At 45.0% G+C, this 24673-nt stretch overlaps 1 protein-coding gene across 2 annotated transcripts in view; it reads left to right on the forward strand.

The window, feature by feature from the left end:
* The first annotated feature begins 16308 nt into the window (after positions 1–16308).
* NUP160 (nucleoporin 160) overlaps positions 16309–24673 on the forward strand; it is a 106187-nt gene continuing 97822 nt past the window's right edge. Inside the window, exons 1-4 of one of the 2 annotated variants that reach the window (XM_068261083.1) lie at positions 16309–16471; positions 22221–22329; positions 23201–23411; positions 23907–24129. In XM_068261083.1, coding sequence (XP_068117184.1) covers positions 16375–16471; positions 22221–22329; positions 23201–23411; positions 23907–24129 — 640 coding nt within the window. In that variant the 5' untranslated portion in view covers positions 16309–16374. Of the gene's footprint in view, positions 16472–18424; positions 18459–22220; positions 22330–23200; positions 23412–23906; positions 24130–24673 lie in introns of those variants that run through there. The other variant, XM_068261084.1, reaches the window with a different exon arrangement.

The following is a 24673-nucleotide window of genomic DNA, read 5'->3' on the forward strand; positions in this document are numbered from 1 at the left end:
CAGTACTGCATATACCCAGTACCTGTTGTGTTTACTTAACCCACCTCATCACTGCATATACCTAGCTTTGTGTTGAGTGAACCCAGCTCACTGCATCTAACTACCTGTTGTGTTGAGTGAACCCAGCTCACTGCATCTAACTACCTGTTGTGTTGAGTGAACCCAGCTCACTGCATCTAACTACCTGTTGTGTTGAGTGAACCCAGCTCACTGCATCTAACTACCTGTTGTGTTGAGTGAACCCAGCTCACTGCATCTAACTACCTGTTGTGTTGAGTGAACCCAGCTCACTGCATATAACTACCTTTACTGTTCAGTGAATCCACCTCACTGCATATAACTACCTTTACTGTTGAGTGAACCCAGCTCACTGCATATAACTACCTGTTGTGTTGAGTGAACCCAGCTCACTGCATATAACTACCTTTACTGTTCAGTGAACCCACCTCACTGCATATAACTACCTTTATTGTTCAGTGAACTCACCTCACTGCATATAACTACCTTTACTGTTGAGTGAACCCAGCTCACTGCATATAACTACCTGTTGTGTTGAGTGAACCCAGCTCACTGCATATAACTACCTTTACTGTTCAGTGAACCCACCTCACTGCATATTACTAACTTTACTGTTCAGTGAACCCACCTCACTGCATATAACTACCTTTACTGTTCAGTGAACCCAGCTCACTGCATATAACTACCTTTATTGTTCAGTGAACCTACCTCACTGCATATAACTACCTTTACTGTTGAGTGAACCCAGCTAACTGCATATAACTACCTTTATTGTTCAGTGAACCCACCTCACTGCATATAACTACCTTTATTGTTCAGTGAACCCACCTCACTGCATATAACTACCTTTACTGTTGAGTGAACCCACCTCACTGCATATAAACTACCTGTTGTGTTGAGTGAACCCAGCTCACTGCATATAACTACCTTTACTGTTGAGTGAACCCAGCTCACTGCATCTAACTACCTGTTGTGTTGAGTGAACCCAGCTCACTGCATATAACTATCTTTACTGTTCAGTGAACCCACCTCACTGCATCTAACTACCTTTATTGTTGAGTAAACCCACCTCACTGCATATACCTAGTATCCCCCCGAGATGGACAAAATGGACAAACCAGGTAGAGGAAGAGGCAGACCCAGAGGAAGGTCACCTGGCACCGGCAGGTCTGTGCGAGGTGGTGTTGCTGTGATTTACTGCGGATCTGGCCAAAATACAGTGCTCAGAAGAAGGCACGTGCCAACACTTCCCAAAATTGTGAGGACGTGGTTGAGTATTTAACACAGAACACCTCATCTCCCGCAGCCAGTGCCACCAGTGCTAGTACAAGCACCACATTCGCTGCATTTGACACTTCGCATGAGTTATTTGGTGGTGGTGGTGAAATCACTGATTCACAGCCACTACTGCAACAACAAGAAGAAGGCGCAGGTACACCACCTCATACGTCTGAGTTAGGTGGCGATAGTATGGACGTAACGTGTGAGGAGGGGGATGATGAACCACCTGAAGTTGGTGCAGTTGTGGAGTTGTCTGAGGAAAGCGAAGCTGGGCAGGAGGATTATGATGACGATTATACGGATGCCACGTATGTTCCCAGTAGAGGAGATGACCAGGGGGACAGTTCAGAGGGGGAGTCAGAGAGGAGTAGGAGGAGACAACTCCATGATAGATGCAGAGGGAGCTCGTCCTCAGAAACAGCTGGGGGCAGTGTCCGGCGCCATGTATCGCCAGCTATGGACACCCAGCCAACATGCCCTTCAACGTCAGCTGCTGATGCCACCGTAGCGCCATCACCCCAGGGGGGCTCAGCGGTTTGGAAATGTTTTAACATGTGTGTCTCAGATCAGAGCAAAGCCATCTGTTCTCTCTGCCAGCAAAAATTGAGCCGTGGAAAGGCTAACTCTCACGTAGGGACAAGTGCCTTACGAAGGCACCTGGAGAAAAGGCACAAACAGCTATGGCAAGAACACCTGAGGAAAAGCAGCACCCAAAAGACAAGCCACCCTCCTTCTCCTCTTCCTCCTTCAGGTGCATCATCTTCTTCAGCCGCTTTCTCCCTTGCACCTTCACAGTCACCCTCCTCCACACCGACTCTGCCCTTGAGCGGTTCCTTCTCCTCTGCCCACAGCAGTACCCAGCTGTCCGTAAAGGAAGTATTTGAGCGTAAGAAGCAAATGTCTGCCAGTCACGCTCTTGCCCGGCGTCTGACAGCTGGCGTGGCGGAACTATTAGCTTGCCAGCTATTACCATACAAGCTGGTGGAGTCAGAGGCTTTCCATAAGTTTGTGGTCATTGGTACACCACAGTGGAAGATACCAGGCCGCAATTATTTTTCACAAAAGGCCATACCCAAACTGTACCGTGCAGTTGAGAGGCAAGTGGTGTCATCTATTGCGAAGAGCGTTGGGTCAAGGGTCCACCTGACCACGGATGCCTGGTCTGCCAAGCACGGGCAGGGCCACTACATTACGTACACAGCCCATTGGGTCAACCTGGTGACCGATGGCAGCAAGCAGGGAGTACGTGGCTGTGCAGCGGACCAACTTGTGACACCTCCACGGCTTGCAGGCAGGTCTCCTGCCACCTCCTCTCCACCTGCTACATCCTCTTCGCTGTCGTCATCCTCCTCCTCCTCCTCCTTGACTGGTGCCGCGATCTCCTCTCCAGCTACACAGCCCCCTCACCCCAGGGCCTATGCTGCATGCCAGGTACGACGGTGTCACGCAGTCTTAGATATGTCTTGCCTCAAAGCAGAGAGTCACACTGGAGCAGCTTTCCTGGCTGCTCTTAACAAACAGGTGGAGCAATGGCTGACCCCGCACCAGCTGGAGATCGGCAATGTGGTGTGTGACAACGGCAGCAATCTCATCTCCGCGTTGAATTTGGGAAAGCTGACAGATGTACCCTGCATGGCACATGTGCTGAGTCTGGTCGTGCAAAGATTTGTGTCCAAGTACCCAGGCTTAGAGGACCTCCTGAAGCAGGCCAGGAAATTGTGTGGGCATTTCAGGCGATCTCATACGGCCATGGCACGCTTTGCGGACATTCAGCGTAGAAACAACTTGCCGGTGAGACGCCTGATTTGCGATAGCCCGACTCGCTGGAATTCCACCCTGCTCATGTTCTCTCGCCTGCTAGACCAGAAGAAAGCCGTCACCCAGTACCTGTATAATTACAGTACAAGGACACAATCTGGGAAGATGGGGATGTTGTGGCCCAACAACTGGACACTGATGCAAAATGCATGCAGGATCATGGAGCCCTTTGAGGAGGTAACCAAACTGGTGAGTCGCGCTGAGGGCACCATCAGTGACTTGATCCCCTACGCTTACTTCCTGGAGCTTGCTGTGCGTAGAGTGGTGGATACAGCTGTGGAGGAGCGTGAACGAGAACAGTTATGGCAGGAGGAGTCGTGGGAGCGATTTTCATCCGAACCAGATGTTTCCTCAACACCTGTGGCAGCACAGAGGGGGGAGGAGGAGGAAGAAGAGGAGTGGGAAAGGAGAGGAGTCAGACTCTGATGATGAGGAAGGTGTTTCTGTGGAGGAGGAAGAGGCGGCGGAAGAAGAACAACCACGGCAGCTGTCACAGGGGGCTTCTGCTGCTCCACGTTCCCGTGGTATTGTTCGTGGCTGGGGGGAGGAAGAGGAGTTGTGTGCTGTCACTGAGGAAGAGAAAGAGGAGATGGAGAGTACGTCTGCATCCAGCTTTGTGCAGATGGCCTCTTTCATGTCGTCCAGCCTGTTGAGGGACCCCCGTATCAAAAAACTCAAGGGGAATGACCTGTACTGGGTGGCCACGCTACTAGACCCTCGGTACAGGCACAAAGTAGCGGACCTGTTACCAATTCAAAAGAAGGCGGAGGGGATGCAGCACTTGCAGAACAAGCTGGCAATGATGCTTTACAATGCGTTTAAGGGTGATGTGGCAGCACAACGCAATCAAGGTACCACTGGCAGTAATCCTCCTCCTCCCAAGTCCATGCAGGCAAGGACAGGACGCTCCAGCGATCTCACGGTGATGTCGGACATGCGGACATTCTTTAGTCCAACTCCTCGCCATAGTCCTTCCGGATCCACCCTCCACCAACGCCTGGACCGGCAGGTAGCCGACTACGTGGCCTTGAGTGTGGAAGTAGAGTCTGTAGACACTGCGAGCAGCGACGATGAACCCCTGAACTACTGGTTGCGCAAGCTTGACCTTTGGCCAGAGCTGTCCCAATCTGCCATACAACTTCTCTCTTGCCCTGCTGCAAGCGTCCTGTCAGAAAGGACCTTCAGTGCAGCTGGAGGCATTGTCACTGAGAAGAGAAGTCGCCTAAGTCACGACAGTGTTCAGTACCTGACCTTTATCAAAATGAATGAGGCATGGATCCCGGAGGGCTACTGCACGACCGAAGACTAAGTCAGTCCCCACACACAGCATCTCTGCCTGCAGGCCACTTGCCTTCTCCGCCACCACCAACAGGGTCCAGGACTCTAGGCGCATTCCTGAATTTTTAAGGCCGCTGCTACACTAATTTTTCTGGTGCGTGTACATGCCTGCCTAATTTTTCTGGCTGCACTGCGGGCGGCTGCAACAAAAAAACAAAAGGCATGTACATGTGCCCATCCCCCTTAGTGATCATTACCTTGCCGCGGTGAAGGGGCTTGCATATCACAATGAAGCAATGACCTCCGGCTATTTGAGTGTCTCGGGTGGGGGTGGCACACAAAAGATAATAAGTTCGTTGCTTCATTGTGGTCAGACCAAATTTGATCAGCTGGACAGTCACTGTTGTTCATTGAGCTACCACAGCCCAGCGACCATATGGGCTTGAAAACCGCCACGGCCTACACTCTCGCCACGGTGCGCACCAGTCCAGCACGGCCGTCACTACGCAAACAGCTGTTTGCAGTGCGTTACACAGTGAGTTTGGTGTGTCAGGGTGAAGCAGTACTCTAATTACACTCCCTGATTGATGTATACACATGCAAGATGTTTTAAAGCACTTTAGGCCTGCAATTTAGCATTCAATGGGATTTCTGCCCTTAAAACGCTGCTTTGCGTCACATCCAGATTTTTCCCCGGGTCTTTGGGCATGTATCCCACTCTGCCATGCCCCCCTCCAGGTGTTAGACCCCTTGAAACATGTTTTCCATCACTTTTGTGGCCAGCATAATTTTTCTATTTTTCAAAGTTCGCCTCCCCATTGAAGTCTATTGCGGTTTGCGAACTTTTCCGCGAACCAAACCTTCCGTGGAAGTTCGCGAACGGTGTTCGCGAACCGAAAATCAGAGGTTGGTGACATCACTAGTCAGTTATAGATCATCAGCTGTCAGTTATAACTGAATGTACAAGATAATGTCCATGTTTCCCTGTGTGGGTGATATTACAGTTTAACAGTGTGCTGACCAGGAAGCTGCTATGGGGTAATGGCCATTTTTTAAAATGGAGCACAGAAAATCCATTGATCACAGTGAACAAATGGGACGCAGGAGAGGAGAATGAGATTGAGAAGTAGATTACACAGGATGTAAGTATGACCTGTGTATGGTTATTTTTACTTTTTATTTTCAGTTCATGTTCTCTTTAAAGCAAATCTGATCTGAAAAATTCAAATCAAAACAAACATACACACGTTATACTTATTTCTCCCGTAGTCTGCTCATCAATCTCTTTCTCCTCTCCCGCATTCAGTTTGTCCACTGTGATCAGAATCAGAATCATTTTTATTCGCCAGGCACAACAGGGTCATGCTCGGAATTGGGTTTGGCACAAGCAATTAACAGAGTAGAGATAAAAAGTGTCGATAGCAGAGTATAGATAAAGGGGCATAAAAGCAGAAAGGCATAAATACAACCAAGGCAATACAAGCAAACAAGAAAAGCAAACAATTCTCAGTCCTCTATGGTGATAATTCCCATAACAGCTTCCAGATCAGCAGTCCGTTAACCAGTAATATTGCTTGAGCCATAGGGAAACATGGACATTACCTTGCACATCAGTTGTCCTTTTTAGTTATAACTGACAGCAACTGATACATTTAAAGAGGAACAGTCGCGAAAATCTTAAAATTTAAAACACATAGAAATAAGAAGTACATTTCTCCTAGAGTAAAATGAGCCATAAATTACTTTTCTCCTATGTTCCTGTCACTTAAAGTAAGTAGTAGAAATCTGACATTACCGACAGATTTTGGACTAGTCCATGTCACTATAGGGGCTTCTCAGCATGGCCTTTATTCTTTATAAGGACATTCACTGAAAATGATTAATACAAAGATGCTACTACTTACTGTAAGTGACAGCAACATAGGAGAAAAGTAATGTATGGCTCATTTTACTCAAGAAGAAATGTACTTCTTATTTGTATGCGTTTTAAATTTTAAGTTTTTAGCGTTGGTTCCTCTTTAAAGAGGAACTCCAGTGAAAACAATGTAGTAAAAAAAGTGGTTCATTTTTTACCATAATTATGTATAAATGATTTAGTCAGTGTTTGCTCATTGTAAAATCTTTCCTCTCCCAGATTCACATTCTGACATGTATTACATGGTGACATTGTTACTGTGGGCAGGTTATGTAGCTGTTTTTAGCTGTTCTGGCTGTTACAGACAGCTGTAAACAGCGATTTCCTGTCTGTGAACATTGTTACATTGTGGCAGTTTGCCCAGAGTACCGCGGTATTCAGAGCTTCTTGTGGGAGGGGTTTCAGCACAAAATCAGTCATACAGCACCCCCTGATGGTCTGTTTGTGAAAATCATTATATTTGTCATGTAAAAGGGGGCATCAGCTACTGATTGGGATAAAGTTCAATTCTGGGTTGGAGTTTCTCTTTAAGGCTTTCAGCTTCCTGAAAGACAAATCTGACAATATCTTGTCAGAACTAAAAGGATTAATTGTTAGCAGAAATGGTGAGGTTAGTATGTAATATTTATTTGCAGGTACATCATGTGTTTATTTGAAATATTTTTCTCGGTTCCGGTTCATATTAGGACCAGAGCCTCTTTTTTTTTATTTTTTTATTTCACACTTCCTGACCACCGTGATTGGCTCACATTGATTGGAGATGGGCAGAACTGTTTAATTCCAGTCTAGCATAATATACAATAAAAATAAACTCTCTACAGCTCCCGGAGTCGGGGCTTGCTGCGCCTGCGAGCGCCCAGTCGTGCTCCCATGGCCGGGATCGTTCTGCGGCTGTGCAGTAGTAGACTGCGCTTGTGCCGATTGGCCCCAACTGGACCAAGTTACTGGGAGGATTGTGGAGGATCCAGGAGGCGGAGAACGGCGGCGAGGGAGCGATCAGGTCAAATAGGGCTGTAGGAAACCCCAGTTATGTATGAATTTCCTTTTAATTAATCTCAGGTACACTTTAATTATCCTGGTTTCAGCATCAGAAACACTTCCTATATCTCTATATTGCTATGTATTGGTATGTAGCCCCGCCCTCCCAGTGACATCACAGCCTAGGCTATGTAGAAATGTCCTCCCAGAGCATTCTGGTAGACCAGATGTTGTTCCTACTGACTTCTACTGGCTTTGGAACACAGATTAAACAACCATTCCACAGAGCTGCACCTGACAGCACTAAAGATGTCACCACCTGTGATACATTCCATAATGTAAATCAGGGTGAGGAAGGACTTTACAATTGACTAAAAAATGTTTAAAGTTATATACGTAAAAAATAATACATTTCATTCATTGTGTTATTTTGAGTACACTTCTTCTTTAGTACCTACAATATATAAAGTCAAACTGAACACATTGAATTTTTCTCAGCAAAGGTGGAATTTGCCTTTGAAAGTCACAGGTACTGGCCCAATGCCAGATGAAAAGTCTTTCATTGGTTCCTAATACTGCTGTTATTCTTTATTTTCCTGTTCCAGTTATTTACATTGGCCGTTTCTTGGTCCCTGAGCTGCTGAGGGCCACCTGCCCTGACATTCTGCTGTTACTCGTTATGTCTGTCACCTATGGCAATATTTTGTCTGGTTGCCAATTATGTCTTTCCAAAACCTGCTCTGAGGTTACTGTCACTGGTGGCGTCAGTCCTACTCCCACGCTGGGTTGCCTCGATCCAGCCCAGAGCAGGATCATCCACCAGGAAACCTAGGCAAGTGCTTGGGGCCTAGAGGTTGAGAAGGGGCCCACCTGCAGCCTTCTTTGACCTCTCTTAACTTCAGCTTACTAAAAGGACTACAAGGTGACCCCAATTCTACTAATTTGCCTAGGGCCCCATTGCATCTTAATCCATCTCTGACCCGGCCACAAAACCTGTATAAGCCAAATGTGTCAGTAATTAAAGGGATTAATTGGCAACATTGCTCCAAAGCAACATGTTTCACCAACCTTTGACGGGTGCTCTGGTGAACTAACGTCTACCTATCTAGCATGAACCCATACCTGCTACTGTGATAGTAAAGATCAACAAAACTGCACCATGCTTTTTTTTGTGAGAAGCACTGAGCAAAATTTCTAACAAAAGCCCCTTCTTTGAAAAATTGCAGGGATATTAGGTTAGGTATTTGATCTTAGTTACTTCTAATGCAAATCATAGAAAAAAATATGCTTATATGAAACACTGGCTATAGCTTTAAAGTGCTAGTGTTTAACCATTTACCAGCATTCTGACTTATTAAAACGTCCTGTTTGAGCCTGTTAACGGCAACCGGATGTTTTAATAAGTCGCTCATTCCTGCCGCTCCGCACGTTTGCGCGCCACTCCCGCCGCCGTTTCCTTCGGGACTCCATGTTCGGTGGTTGGGGAAGAGGACCGAGCGGACCTCTACCCAATGGCAATGCCTGGAATGAATGGGCGTGACCGCGATCAGCGGCCACGTCCATTCATAAAACAGGAAACAGTCACAGCTAGTTAAATGTAACACTCCCTATAAACCGGGAAAGTGTTCACAAGCCCCAACTTGTGGCCAAAAACTAAAATTACACATACAGGCACATACATACATACACAATATTAATAAAATTAATAAAACTTAAACTTCCAAAGCCCCCCCCCCCCCCCCCCCCCCAAGAAAAAACACTTGTAAAAAAAAAATCAGTTTAAAAAAAATACATAAATAGTTGCCTTAGGGACTCAGCTTTTTTCATCTATATCTTATAAGGGAAAATTACTTTTACTTTACTTTACTACATGGGGGCTTGTAATTATGGATTGGACAAAAAACCCCCCCCAGAAAAATAACACCTATATTTTATTTCCAAATAATATATTGTCACCATACATTGTGATAGGGACATAACTTAAAACAGTTTAATAATCGGGACAACTGGGCAAATAAAATGTGTTGGTTTTATCCACAGGAGAATGTTTAATTTTAAAACTATAATGGCCGAAAACTGAGAAATAATAAATTTTTTCCCTTTATTTTCTTATTTTTCCCGTTAATACGCATTTACAATAAAAAAAAAAAAACTTAGCAAAATGTTCTACCCACACAAAGCCTAATTGGTGGCGAAAAAAACAAAGTTTAGATCATTTTGTTGTGATAAGTAGTAATAAAGTTATTAGGGAATAAAAGGGATGAACACTGACAGGTGAAAATTGCTCTGGTCCGTTAGGGTAAAAACCCTTGGGGGTGAACTGGTTAAACTTTTGCTGTGTGATAAAAGGTCTTGAAACAAGGCTGTGATTAATATGCAGTGTACTTGCACTACTGATTTTAGACCCTGTTTTAAAACTCAACATGTCATTACAATTGTTTATATTAAGAAATGACTCATTGGAAGCCTTTGCTCATTCCTTCTCAGTGTTTGCTTCAGTGTTTATAAGATGGATGATACAGAGTGCAGAGACATGATTTAAAATGAGGAAGGGAGAAGGAAAAAATGTAGAAGCAATGGCAACATTATAGAAGCAAATTATTCAGACAGCAATCAACACACACTATACACAGTATAGGTACAAAGTAAGAACTTGCACTATATGTGTTGAATACGGCATGGTAACATCTTCAAATAGGCTGAAATCAGAATGAAAATTATAGTGCGGCCCATATTCAGACATTCACTTATGATAGTTACCTGATGTGAATAAAATGTGTTAACAAATACCATATTTTTCAGCATATAAGACACACTTGTTCTCCCCAAAAATGAAGAGAAAAATCCCCTGCGTCTTATATGTCAAATACAGGGACTCCCCAACTTATGAACGTCCGCTAATACGGACCACCGACCCCTCTATTGTCCCCGTCCACCGACTTCCTCTATTGTCCCTGTGTCCTCCTCCGCTCCCTCCCCCCCCATGTCTTCTCTGCTCCCTGTGCATAAATGTAAGTAGCGACAGCGCAGCTCCCCTCATCCAGCAACAATCAGAGACCTGTCCTCTCTCACGGCTACCCTAGTGACGGCTTCTGCTGATGACGCAATTAGCAGAAGCTAGCACTAGGGCAGGGGTAGGGAACCTATGGGTCGGGAGCCATGTGTGGCTCTTTTGATGGCAACATCTGGCTCACAGACAAATCAGTAGGGGTTGATTCACTGAGGTACATTGCTCAAGCAGCGCAGCTTAGTGTGGAAGTGCAAGTAAAATTTTCAATGTAGGCACGCTACTGCTGTAGCATGCGCTATTAACTTACTCACGCTACCCCAAAACAAATAGCTGCTCCAATTGTCCCACTCTGGACCCTGTCAGGTCCTGTGACTTTGTAGAACAAGATTCCCACACCTTGATTAGCCAAATAGGCGGCCTGTCACTTGACAGGAAGCCTATTGGGCCAACGTGCGGGGATCTTGTCCTACAAAGTGAATCCACCCCCTAGTCAGCTAGCTAATTGTGCAAGCTGTTAGTCAGTATTTCTCCTGTCTCAGGGAAATTGCTGATGTTGCTGAAACCCAAGAGAAGCTGATGATGTCTGACACTTCCGCTGCCCAACGGATCAACTGTATACACATCACCATGGCAACAAGGACAAAAGCCCTACTGTCCCAGTTTGAAACATATTGTATGGCTCTCATGGAATTACAGTTTAAAATATGTGGTGTTTATGGCTTTCTTAGCCAAAAAGGTTCCTGACCCCTGCACTAGGGGAACCGTGAGGGAGAGTAGAGGTCACTCATCGCCGCTGGAGGTGTGGATGAGGTGAGCCGCACTGCTGCTACTTACATTTATGCATGGGGAGCAGAGGAGACTTGGGGGAAGCAGAAGAGGGCACAGAGGGACAGAAGAGGACACATGGGGGAGCAAAGGAGGACATGGGGACAGAAAGGGATACACAGGAGGACGCATGGGGAACACAGGAGGACGTATGGGGGACACAGTAGGACACAATAATTAGGGAGAAGATCTACAAGATGCTCCTGGACAACGGACACAATAGGTTTAGTATATTTTTTCATATTTTTTTTGCTGTTTTTTGCCCTTTTCCTGCTCGGGACAAAGTTGGAGCCCGGTGCAAACACAGTAAACTTAGCGCACACTTATGTATCGTGCTCTTACAACAGCTGTGGCTATGTGCATCTTTGGAATAGACAGTTAAGAAACAATCGGGACTGTGCATGTCCAGGATACTCCCGGTGATGGCTGCGACACACAGCAATGGGGGGGGGGGGCGCTACAGAGAGAGTGCGTATATGGACGGTGCATGCACCATGTAGCTCTAAACGGAGTCCCAAATGGGGCATACAGCAGAAAGACAGAAGGATGGCTGGACAAAAGAAGTAGTCTGAATAGGTAAAACTATATTAACAGTTTGTATTCACTTTAAAGAGCACCTGTAACAATTCACAGCAGACAAACCAAATTTTCCATTCATTATCCTGGTTTCGGCTTCAGAAATGTTTCTTGTAACTACAGTATACATTGCTATATATTGGTACATAGCCTTGCCCTCCTTGTGATATTTAGCCTAGGCTATGATGTCACACAGCTTCCTGCCCCCCTTACACAGTAATGCAGCTTGCCAGCAGTAAATATGTGGTCATCTCCAATAAATGTAGAAATGAAAGGCTACCTTCACAGTGGGGTGTTGCAGTGGGTTGAATAACATAAAATTGCGAACGTGATGTAATTATATTGTAAGGTACGTTCACATCGGCACATTAGCAGAGCATTGAAATCTGTTGGCATAATAAGGTGCATGCAGTGCGGTACTATGTAACAAGCATGTAACAGGTACAGTGAAGCATACTTTGTATGTATTGTATGCTTTATTGCAGGCGACTTTTTCCCTTTGTAGGATGAATCAGACTATGTGCCTCCTGTTTAGAATGCCAAAGTGCAGGACACAGATTAAACACTCAAAATTGCAGTGTGTGCGGCCGGCTATACAAGCTTGTGTAGTAGACTTAGCTGGTGAGTAACCAAGTACTTTCAAAGTACGTTCACTGAGACAGTGTTGCGTGTTTTGTTTTTTACTGCATTTAGAGAAAGGCCACACAGATTCTGAAGGTCCTGCGGTCCTGCTTTATGAATGAGATATCCACTTTCACTACTTATGATTTAGGCCACTTTGGCATGCCACTATCCTCATTAAACCGTGGCCCAGTTTGGGGGTGTTTCCCAGAAGAGCAGAGGAGTCTTTTTTACTTTGTTGACTTCCATTACCCCAAGCACCGTGCATTAAGAGTGGTGCTTGCGATACTGCGCTGCAGACTCCGTGTCGGGATTGCAGCAGAATTAACACTTCCGGCGAGGCTGGGGTAAGGAGAAAACCATATAAACCAACACAAGAGAAAATACAAACCAAATACAAACCAACTTTACCAAGAATTGTTATTTGAATAAACAACAAAAAGGGTGTGTGTGTGTGTGTGTGTGTGTGTGTGTGTGTGTGTGTGTGTGTGTGTGTGTGTGTGTGTGTGTGTGTGTGTGTGTGTGTGTGTGTGTGTGTGTGTGTGTGTGTGTGTGTGTGTGTGTGTGTGTGTGTGTGTGTGTGTGTGTGTGTGTGTGTGTGTGTGTGTGTGTGTGTGTGTGCGTGCGCGTGTGTGTGTGTGTGTGAAAAGATGGAAAGAGTATGTTATGGTACACAGCGTGAATATAACATACTGTATATGAAATTGTGTTTTTTTATGTAGAATTATCATATGTCACAAGAAAAAAAATAATAATAATATGTCACTATGACAATATTATCATAACATGTAACTATTGTATTTGTTTTATTTATGCCATTAATAAACAGGAGTGGTTGAGCGTTCGTAGCAAAATAAAGTGTGGTAAATGCAGTTGTAAGTAGAAATGTGGTGTTCAGTGGTAATTTTAATGCAGCAAATGATGATCGCATGAGATATTGATAGATGTTCAAAGATTGAATATGGTGATAAATGTCACAGTGGAAAATGTAGTTCTATGAAAATGCAAAATGATCAAAAGTTGATTATTGAGTGAAAGGTTGCCTTGCAGGGGGTACATTTAAAAATAGCGCCGCAAAATTATGACGAAGGGTGTTGTCGGTAATGACATGTTGTTACTAAAGTTATTTAACATTTAGTGCATTTCTAAATAGAGATGTGGCGAACGGTTCCCAAACCGTTCGCCGGCGAACATCTTTGAATCCATGGGGGTTTTACTACTTCCGAGCGTGACGTCATGAACGACGTCACGCTCATGCGCAGAGAGTGCCCGGCAACAGGAGCGCGATCGAGGACGTGCTCCGCCGGGCAGCGCAGGTGTACTACTCCGGGTCAGAGCGACCCAGAAGTAGTAAAACCTACAGAGATGTTCGCCGGGGGCGAACAGTTCGCCACATCTCTATTTCTAAAACATTAAATAATGTTAGTAAAAAGATATCAGTACTGGCATCTAGCATCACTATACATATCCTGCTCCCAGTGAATGCGTCTCCTCCATTTCCTGGTTAGTTAGCAGGTATCCTGCAGCCAGCCAATCCCCATGCGTTCACTGGAGCCGCATGATGATTGGCTGGCTGCAGGACACCTGCTAACTAACCAGGAGGAGGAGGGGATGAAATCGCCGATAATGTATTGCAGATAATGTATAATAAAGCCCCCCCTCTCACACCGAGTCTTCCCTCTACCTATTCCTAACTCTAAACCCCACCTGGTGCCTAACCTTAATCACTCCACCCCAGCTGCCTAACCTTATGGCTTTGTTCACATCATAAATCGCCAGCGTTACCGCAAGCACTGAGCAATTTATGAGAGTTTTTTTCAGCGCTTTTCCCTGCGCTTTGTGCTTTTCTAAGTGCTTTTCTAAGAACTTTTCTAAGCGCTTTTGCAGAGCGATTTGTTTTTTCACTTCTGGACGTCAGTCAGGAAGTGAACTCTTTTACCTGGAAATGAATAAATACAATGTATTTATTTATGAAATCGCTGGGGAAATCGCTATACAAAGTGCTTTTTCAAGCGCTTTGCGATTTCCCTATACAGTACCTTCCATTGAGCCAAAACGCTCAGAAAATGGTACAGGCAGCGCTTTGGTGAGTGTATCGGAAACGAACCGCTCAGATGTGAACTCTCTCATAGGGAATAAATTGCACAAGCGCTTTTAGGGCAATTTTGAAAATCGCCGGCACTTAAAAAAAAAGCAAAAATGCCCTAGGTGTGAACAAGCCCTCAAGGATACCTTAGCCCTTAAAGGGACCCTGACCTCAAAAAATAAACGAAATGGGTACTTACCTGGGGCTTTCTGCAGCCCACCGTAGGTCGGGAGGTCCCCCGGCGTGGTCCTGGCTCCTCTCCCGGCCCCTCCGCCGTATACCGCACTGCGGACACCTGGGCCGGGTGTCGGGCTCCCACTTCCTGAACCGGGACGCTCTTCGTCATCACGTTGGCCGCTGCGTGTCATCACGGCGGCCGGCGTGACAGTTCTGTGCATGTGCGGTTAACTCGTGCAGTACTGTCATGCCGGCCGCCGTGATGACAGTGCGGTATGCGGCGGAGGGACCAGGAGAGGAGCCAGGACCACGCCGGGGGGCCTCCCGACCTATGGTGGGCTGCAGAAAGCCCCAGGTAAATACCAATTTCATTTATTTTATGAGTCCCTTTAACTAATCCTGTAAAGGATGCCGTGTGTGTGTGTGTGTGTGTGTGTGTGTGTGTGTGTGGAGATGCGCATAGGCTTACCGCACCTCCTGTGACCCCGCGTCTGCCTCCGATCATCTAAAAACGATCCTGGTTCTAAGCTGTGGTTGGCGTGTTTGGTGCAGCTGCTGTATATCTGTTGGAGTACGCACACGCACTCTCACAGGTGCCCAAGCAGACAAATTGCGCTCGTGTGTGCAGTATGTCCAGGTCAGAGGGAGCGCATCCCGGCTATGTCTTCCTGCGGGAGTGTGTGCGTACTCCTGAGGACATACTGCGACTGTGCCGACCCCTGCTTAGAACCAGGACCTTTTTTAGATAAACGGAGACAGACACCAGGCCACGGGAGGTGCAGTAATCCTATGCGCACCTCCCCACACATGGTGTCGATAATAGAATTAAGGGCTAAGGTATCCTTTAACCACTCCACCCCGCTGCCTAACCTTAACCACTCCCCCTGTTCCTAACCTTAACTACTCCCCCTGTTCCTAACCTTAACCACTCCATCCCCAATACCTAACCTTAACCACTCCATTCAAGTGCCTATTCCCCACCTTAACTTAATTACCCCTGTGCCTATGCCTAACCTTAGGTCCCTCAAGCACCCCCTGCTGCTATAGGCAGAAATGGTAAAGCAGAGGGCGCCATAATTTAACTTCATTGCAGCTAATCACAGTCTTTGCTTACTATAGCGGCACCATTTTTACCACCGCTCATCCTGTGCCATTTTTATCTGCTCTGCATGCAGAAGGGTTAACAAAACCAACTTTTTCGATAATTACGATCTTTTTCACGTATGTGTTAAATCGAACGATTTTATTAAACCTTCTGATCAACCAAAAATTGGGTAGGATTGGTTGAATCACGTCAAAATAAAAAAAAATGCCCACCAATGTTTTCTCTTTTTCCCCCCCTTATTCAGGGGTGCTTAGAGAAACAACAAAAGTACCTTTGGTTTATCAATACTTTTTAGTGGGGAGCCCCATGCCTATAATTCTTTGTACCGTTACATGGAAAAAATATAAAAGAATGGTTTTATTATTAGCAATACAAATTGCTTTGTGAAAGAAGGAAATGTTGTTTATATTTTACATTGTTATCTTTTGCACGAGTGAACTACTGAATATTGTGTTCCCTGCAAGGAGGCACATTACCAAGCTTAGCAGTAGATATAATTATGTGCAGAGTTCTGAATGGACTGGGGAGCAATTCTTTTTCCAGCAGTAAAGATGGCGGTCCGGGAATCTGTGCGACCTCAGCTATTAGCATGCTTTTCATCAGGGTCATTTTCAAGCTAAGCATTGGGCGGCAAGATTCTCCGGCCCCGCCTCTCTCCAAGCAGCGCGGCTCCCGCAGTGGGGAAGATGGCGGCCTCTGTGCTTCTAGAGCGGAGCTTTACCGAACTAAGTGCCGCCGAGAGGGAGACCAAGAAGAACTTCCGGGATCTCACCCTGCGGCCCGGTACAGATCACATGGCTTTGGGCTTGCGGGGAGGGCGGGGCAATTGGAAGATAACATTGTGTTCTGCACACATTGCTAAGAAATGTATTCATCCAATGTGGCTTGTATCTAATATACAGCACTGGCCCTATATGTTCACATGTTATATGCAGGAGCTCTGCTGACACCAGATTTACTGGACTACTACTAGTCCTGTTGACACCTGATATACAGTAGCATTGCTTCTTGTACTGCTGACACCACATATATAGGGAGAATGCTTCCTGTAAGCTAGGTTCTAGGTGTATAATATGTAAGGTCAGTTTCCTGTTCTCCTGACACCTAATAATGTAGTGGCACTGCCTACTGTACTGCTTACAAGTGCAGTTTTGGTCCTATTTTGGTGCCTTAGATAAGGCTTCTCATGCTTATAGGATCTTGTGAATAGGAAGATCATAGACTACGTTAATTAGTTTTGTAGGCACTAATAGATCGTGGAGCTAGTCTAGTTGAGGTGACACAGTGGGAAACCCTATTGCAAACTTGGCTCTCCAGCTGTTAAAGAGAAACCGTAAGCAAGAATTAAACTTCATCCCAATCAGTAGCTGATACCTCCTTTCCCATGAGAAATCTTTTCCTTTTCTCAAACGGATCATCAGGGGGGGTCTGTATGGCTAACATTGTGGTGAAACCCCTCCCACAGTGTGATGTCAGGACTATGGTTCTGACCGTTTCCTGTCTGTGAACCTCATTGCATTGTGTGAAATAACAGCTGTTTCCAACTGCCAAAAAAGCAAGCAGCATCTCCTTCCACTGACATCACCTGCCAGCACTAAAGATGTCACCATGTGATAAATGTCAGAATGTAAATCAGGGGGAGGAAATATTTTACAATGGGCAAACACTGGCTAAATCATTTATACATAATTATTGTACACATTAAGCACTTTTTTTTATTACACTATTTTCACTGGTGTTCCATTTAAGGAACTACAAGTCCCACAATGCATTTGCCTTTATGAATCACGACTGTGGCTGTCAGACTCCTGCAATGCATTGTGGGACTTGTAGTTCTCGGCTGGAGAGCCAAGTTTGCAGCCCCCTGCAATTTAGCTGCGACCACTAATTTGTAAGAAATGGGGGGGGGGGATCCGACGTCAAACTCTATCTGTGCCACCAAATAGATTTGGTGAAGTTGTGCGATCAGAGCTGGTAGCTGAAGTGTGTGCCCGAAGCCCAGCAGGTGAAGGTCTTGGTGTGCAGTTTAGGTAGGGAACACACTTGACTGTTTTCTGCACAGAAACTTAGAACTCATGGTAATCAATGGGCTAGTTCACACTTAAAGGACCACGAAAATCTTAAAATTTAAAATTAATGTAAACGTATACAGACAGTGGTGTAGCTATGGAGCTATGGGCCCCGGTGCAAGTTTTACATGGGGCCCCCAAGCACTCTATACATAACAATTGATATGGCGCACCAAAACCTGCCAATGGCAACTACAGTGTCAGAGGTGCAAGAAGGGGATGGGGAATAGTTTGTTAATGATTACTACTATTTAAAGCATCTATAGAAGTGGTTATTACCAGCACAGGATCAATATTGTGCTTGAGGGAGGGCCCCTCTGGCCTCAGGGCCCCGATGCGATCGCTACCTCTGCACCCCCTATTGCTACGCCACTGTATACAGATAAGAAGTGCATTTCTCACACATTAAATGAGCCATTACTTTTCTCCTATGTTGCTGTCACTTACAGTAGGTAGAAGAAATCTGACAGAACCCTCAGGTTTCAGACTAGCCCATCTCTTCATTGGCTATTCTCAGGGATTTCTTTATTTTCAAAAGCACTTAGTGAATGGCAGTTGCTCCGTCCAACTGCCAGAAAAGTGTATGGTGAGCATGGAGGCTGGCCTGCATCTTTGTATAGATCTTTATCAGGGAATGTCTTTGTAAGGAATAAAGGCCATGCTGAGATTCCCCTATGGAGAGATGGACTACTCCAAAACCTGTCAGTAATGTCAGATTTCTATTTATATGTGTTTAAATATATTTTAAATTTTTTCGGAACAGTGTTTCTTTAATGTGGTCTTTCATGTGCAAAAAAACTGACATTCTGCATAATTCTGCACATTTTGTCAGTTTTCTTTATCAATTACATTAGCTGCTGTGAAAAAATGTGCACATTTTTCTGCATAGAAACCAGGGCTGTGGAGTCGGAGTTGTGGAGTCGGAGCAATTTTGGGTGCCTGGAGTCGGGGAAAAAATGCACCGACTCCGACCCCTAATGAATTTAAACTGTAATTAAAATAGAAAATATGATAAAATGTTTTATTTCTCAGATAAGTCATCATAAATAATTTATATATACAGTAATAGCTCTGCTTAGTCCACAAAAATAAAATAAACCAATCAAAATTAGTTACTTGTGCTGCTTCAATAAAGCAGTCCCCGTATTTTTAAAGTCAGATATACATATCTGATTGTGACTGTACAGTATATATGATGTGTACACAGGAATCTCTTATATATACTAAATAACATCTATGCTGTAAGAATAAAGCCTGATGTGTAGCCGTGTCACTAATAGCGATGGTCAATGAGATGGAAATAATTCTGAGTTGATGCTGGTTTATGCAAATGTATGCACTCTTTGCTCATGAAATCAAATAATTTGATATGTTGGTAAATATTGGTTTGGTGACTACGAATTAAAGGGTACCTGAGATGGATGAAAAGAAACGTGTTATACATACCTGGGGCTTCCTCCAGCCCCCTTCAGGCCAATCAGTCCCTCGCTGTCCTCCTTCACCACCTGGAACTTCTGCTATGAGTCCCGGTAATTCAGCCAGTCAGCGCAGTCCGGCCACGTGCCGCTCCTACAGCCAGGAGCATTCTGCACCTGCGCAATAGTGCTGCACAGGTGTAGTACGCTCCCAGCGGCGGAGTGTGTGCATGCAAACTAAGCAAGGCTGACTCAAGTACCTGTACTCATAGCAGAAGATCCAGGTGGCGGAGGAGGACAGCAAGGGACTGATTAGCCTGAAGGGGGCTGGAGGAAGCCCCAGGTATGTATAAAACTTTAATTTCCTCTGTCTCAGGTTTACTTTGTTACACAGTAGTACTATACTCTACATATGCACTTCCCACAGAGCTGCAGGGAATCTACTGAGAATGTTGTGCACATTGAACACAGAGGTGTTGTCTATCGCCCATAAACCTGGTTCAGATTGTGCATGAAGAATGTGTAATAGAGGAAGAATAGCCTCATTCTCCTGCAGAGTACCTGCACATCACTCTTACATGTACCCACAGTCACATTGCCTAGGGCCTGATAGATGTTCTTTGTTCCGGTCTGTACCTTTTACAAATACTCTTACCAAGGACTAGTTTTAGTCTATGACTAAAGGGAATAAATATGGCAGTGTACATATCCTTCTCACTTCAGTTGTCTTTTAAAATTCCTAAGCGTTAGCAGTTAAGAGATGAATTTTATGTTACATACGTTCAATCAACAAGATTAATATGCAGATTAGAGGAGTCGGAGTCGGTGGAATCCTAAACTGAAGAGTCGGAGTCGATGGATTTTTGGACCGACTTTACAGCCCTGATAGAAACATGTGGTGTACAGAAAAACGTGCACAAAAAACAGAGTGAAAAGGTGCATTTTGAGGGCCTTTTTGAAAATGTTGAAGGAGGGTGCAGCCCTAATGGGGAGAAGTAGGAAATTCCATAGTGTTGGAGCAGTTCTTGAGAAGTCCTGGAGTCGTGCTTGGGACTGGGTGATGCAGAGGGCCTCTGCTTAAAGAGGAACTGTAACGACAAAACGGCCCCTGGGGGGTACTCACCTCGGGTGGGGGAAGCCTCAGGATCCTAATGAGGCTTCCCACGCCGTCCTGCGTCCCTCGGGGGTCTCGCTGTAGCCCTCCGTACAGCCGTGACGCAATATTTACCTTCCTGGCTCCTGCGCAGGCGCTCTGATGCCTCTCGGCGCCGAAGTAGGCGGAAATACCCGATCGCCGTCGGGTCTGCTCTACTGCGCAGGCGCAAGTTTCCGGCGCCTGCGCAGTAGAGCGGACCCGACGGAGATCGGGTATTTCCGTCTATTTCTGTGCCGAAAGTCGCCACAGCGCCCCCGCTGGAGCCAGCAAAGGTAAATATTGAACTGACAGTCGGCACAGTCGCCGGCTGTTCGGAGGGCTGCGGCGAGACCCCCGTGGGACAGAGGACGGCGTGGGAAGCCTCATTAGGATCCGGAGGCTTCCCCCACCCGAGGTGAGTACCCCCCAGGGGAGGTTTTTGTTGTTACAGAGTCTCTTTAATTAAAGTGTAACTGTCGGGCATAAAATAAAAAATCAATTCTTTATTTTTATCTGGTAAACAAGTAATAAGGATGCTAATCAGGCAATCCAAAAGTTAAAATCTCTATTACTTTTCTTGTTTATAAATGATCATTCCCCAGTTTACCTCTTATTTGGTACAATGCTGCAAAAGAAGTTGCAGGGCATGCTGGGTTGTCCTTTTTTGCTTCTGTACGTTAGTTAAGTCTGAGGGGAAATAAAGAATTAAAAAAAAAAGACAACCCAGCATGCCCTGCAACTTCCTTTGTGCGGCAACGTACCAAATAAGAGGTAAACTGGGGAATGATCATTTATAAACAAGAAAAGTAATAGATATTTTAACTTTTGGTTTGCCTGATTAGCAGCCCTATTACTTGTTTAGCAGATAAAAATAAAGAATTGATTTTATGCCCGACAGTTACACTTTAAGTACTGCAGACTAGGTGTAGTGTATTTGCACTTCTTATTGGCTGACGGGCAGTCTACAGACTATACAGTATATAAGTGGCAGAGTGCTGTCAGGGAGTGAGCATTTCTTTTGTGTGTGTGATGCAGGGGGCGGTCAGGCGAAAGTTCATTGGAGGAGCGGAGTGAGCAGCTAGGTGTGTACCTCTGGGTAAGATCGGAAATGTGGGTTGGGTAGGTTTTGTGGACCGATTTGCAGGCCAGACACCGTATCTTAAATCTGATTCTGGACTGGATAGGAAACCAGTGGAGGGATTCACAGAGGGGAGCCGCCGTGGTGGAGCAATGGGAGTAGTGGCTAATTCTGGCTGCCGCATTCATGACGGACTGCAGCAGGGCAATTCAGGTCTTGGGGAGACCAGACAGAAGAGCATTGCAGTAGTCAAGCATCCTTTATGCCAATCAGCAATGCCCATTTAGTTGATACACCCATCCTTTTCTTAGTAGAACTAATCTTTTTGTATAAAAATTACATAATGCAGAATAGCTGTGTCCTTTGACTCCCCTCCTCCCAAGATGCCACCCTAAGCAAGTGCTTGGCTTGCCCCTTTCTAAAGGGCTGGGCCACATCACTGAGTGCTGTTTGATCCGTTTTAATTTGACTTGCATTAAAATCACAGCGAATTTGCCACAACTGCAATTTTTTTCAAAAAATAATTTCACTGCAATTTGAATGCAAGTCAATGGGAGCATTAAAAATGAAAACGGATAAAAAAGTGATCTGCGGTGTGTGTGTCTGCCCACTGGACCTTCTTCTTTTATCAAATATATAGGAAGACGGACACATAATTTATAGGGGAATGATCTTCTACACTTTGACACCTAATATTTGGGGGCACTGCTGCGTATACAATTGACACTAGGACTTTGATTACGTGTTCTAGTTATTTGTTTCCCTAGAGTGTTTTTGTTTTTTTGCTACTGTTGTAGCTAAGTTACCGATGGTCTTAATTTGCCTTTCTTTACAGATGTTACACCAGTGATTGGAGGGCCCAAGTACAGTGAAAATGCTGGGGGTTATTATTATAGAGATAGCAGCACGCTGTTATCTGCTGCACGGAACCGCTTCTTACACTGGTGAGTAAAGATGACATTAGCTGTATCGGTTTATCATGCTTCTTCTTTCTCTTCTAAGTCTGTCTTAGTAAAGATACAATAGGATGATTGTCAAGGCTGGTACTTTCTCACCACCTAGGTCAACTGACCTGTGGCTCCCCTTCCATGTGCAGTAGCCCCTATCCCATCCTATGTACATCCCCTCTACCTTGTGTAACATCTATGTACAGCTCCGTTAGGCAGCAGTTCCCCTCTTCATGTGCTACCGCTCTTCCATGTCTAGCAGCACTAGCCTTGTGGCCTTTCCAGAAATCCAGCCCCAAACATTGTGATCTTCTCACTTCCTAATCAACCAGATTAATAATTCATCACCTTCAGACTCCTGTGTAAACGAGGATGAACTGCCCCCACATAATTCATCAGACGTTTGAAATTACAGTACTTTTATGCAGCATGTGTTCAAGGCTTTAGATTATTTTCAGCTTTACATTATTTTCATCTTTACATTTCTTTCCCCTTTGATCTTCTGTTCTTCTATTCATCCAGTCTTGTTCTTCTATCCCTTTTCTTCTACTCTTTTGCTGTTCTAATATTTTGATAGCAGCTGTCAAGTTGTCCATCCCTGTCACTACAGTTTGGATCCATAAGAATCCCGATTAACTAGAACAGATTCCTTCAGCCAAGCATTGCTTAGTGCCAAGTATCTATAGTGCTGAATAGAAAAACTCCAGTCACTAATACATCACCATGGCTTTGGTCATAGACCTTGCATTAGTCTCAAGTGTCTGTAGGATACTGTGCAGGCCAGCAGAAGATCCTTACGAGTCATCTGCAGGCTAACATTTTCTGTCTATAGTTCTCACATTCACGCATTGTTGTGTCTGTGCTCCAGGATTTCAAATGGGGACACTTTGGAATTGGTGGAAGAATCTTTGGATGTTAATCTCCTGAACAATGCCGTCCGCTTAAAGATCCTCAACTGTGTAATCTTACCAGGAGGAGTCCATGTTTGCGAGACGCACAGCAATGTGATCATCCTGATCATTACCAATCAGACGGTTCACAGGCTGGTACTGCCCCATCCATCACGCATGTACAGAAGTGTAAGTATCACCTGATAAAGGTAAGGCAGTGAGCACTGAGACCAGCAGTGACACAAGGAACCATTTATGTTTGGGGAATAATTGTAACAACTGGGCATAGCTTTTGAACATACTTGATTGATCCTTCACCCCTGATAGTGGGTCATCTGCTGTTCCCAGGAGGGGGGAAAATTAAGTTATTTGTTAAAGGGAACTCGAGGGGATAAGGATATGGAGGCTGCCATATTTATTTCCTTGTAAACAATGCCAGTTGCCTGGCAGCCCCGTTGATCTTCTGGCATAAGTAGTGACAGAGTCAAACCCTGTAACAAGCATATAGCTAATCCAGTCAGAGTACCTGATCTGCATATGATTGTTCAGCCCCATTACCCCTCCCCCCCCCCTGGCAACACTTAGAATATGTGTTTTGTCAAACATAGCCTCAGTCAGGTAATGCGTTGTGCTGTTATAACCTCACAGTGTTCATTTTGGTTGTTGTGATTTTTTTTTTTTCAGGAGATCATTTCAGACATTCAGGTGCAGTCCATATTCACAGATATTGGGAAGATGAATTATAGAAGCCCATCAAACAGCTATGTGATCCCTGCACAGCCTGGACGTGCCCAAAACTCCACTGCTTCTGCAGCGTGGCTAAGCAGTGATGGAGAAGCACTTTTTGCTTTTCCATCTAGCTCTGGAGGAATCTTCGTTGTCAAGATGCCTCATTTTGATGTTGATGGTAACGTAGCTTTGTGTAACATACAGATGTGTAGGCCTTTCTATATCTGGAAGCATTTCTGCTCTTAAAGTGGGAATGTCACCATAAAATTCAAATTTCAACAGCAACTGGTCTGAGTATATTAAGTGATAAAGTGCTAATCCTGCATTCTAAACTTTCAAAACTTTTTTTCTGCTGTTATGATTTGGAGTCATCACATACTTAAAGGAATACTATCGATACACATATTTTTTTCAATTGACACAGGAATTGTTTGGGAAGTGCTGCTAAATACTGGTGTATACATTTTAGTAGCAACTTCTTTGTTTACTGTTAGCAAAATACTTTCAAACTTTACTGACGCCGAATCTGACGGCTGACTGAGCCATGAGGAGAGGGGAAATTCCCCTCACACTTGATCAGTTAACTCTATGTGCAGCTCTGTGTGTGACAGAGAGAAAGCTCTCAACAGGCTGCAGCTTCTGTGTCCTGTATTTATGACTGGCGTGTCTGAAGAGAGCAGAGGAAATGTACTAATTGTCACAGCTTTTCATACTGTTTTTTC

This window comes from Hyperolius riggenbachi, chromosome 11 (genome assembly GCF_040937935.1).
Source record: "Hyperolius riggenbachi isolate aHypRig1 chromosome 11, aHypRig1.pri, whole genome shotgun sequence".
NCBI lineage: Eukaryota > Metazoa > Chordata > Amphibia > Anura > Hyperoliidae > Hyperolius > Hyperolius riggenbachi.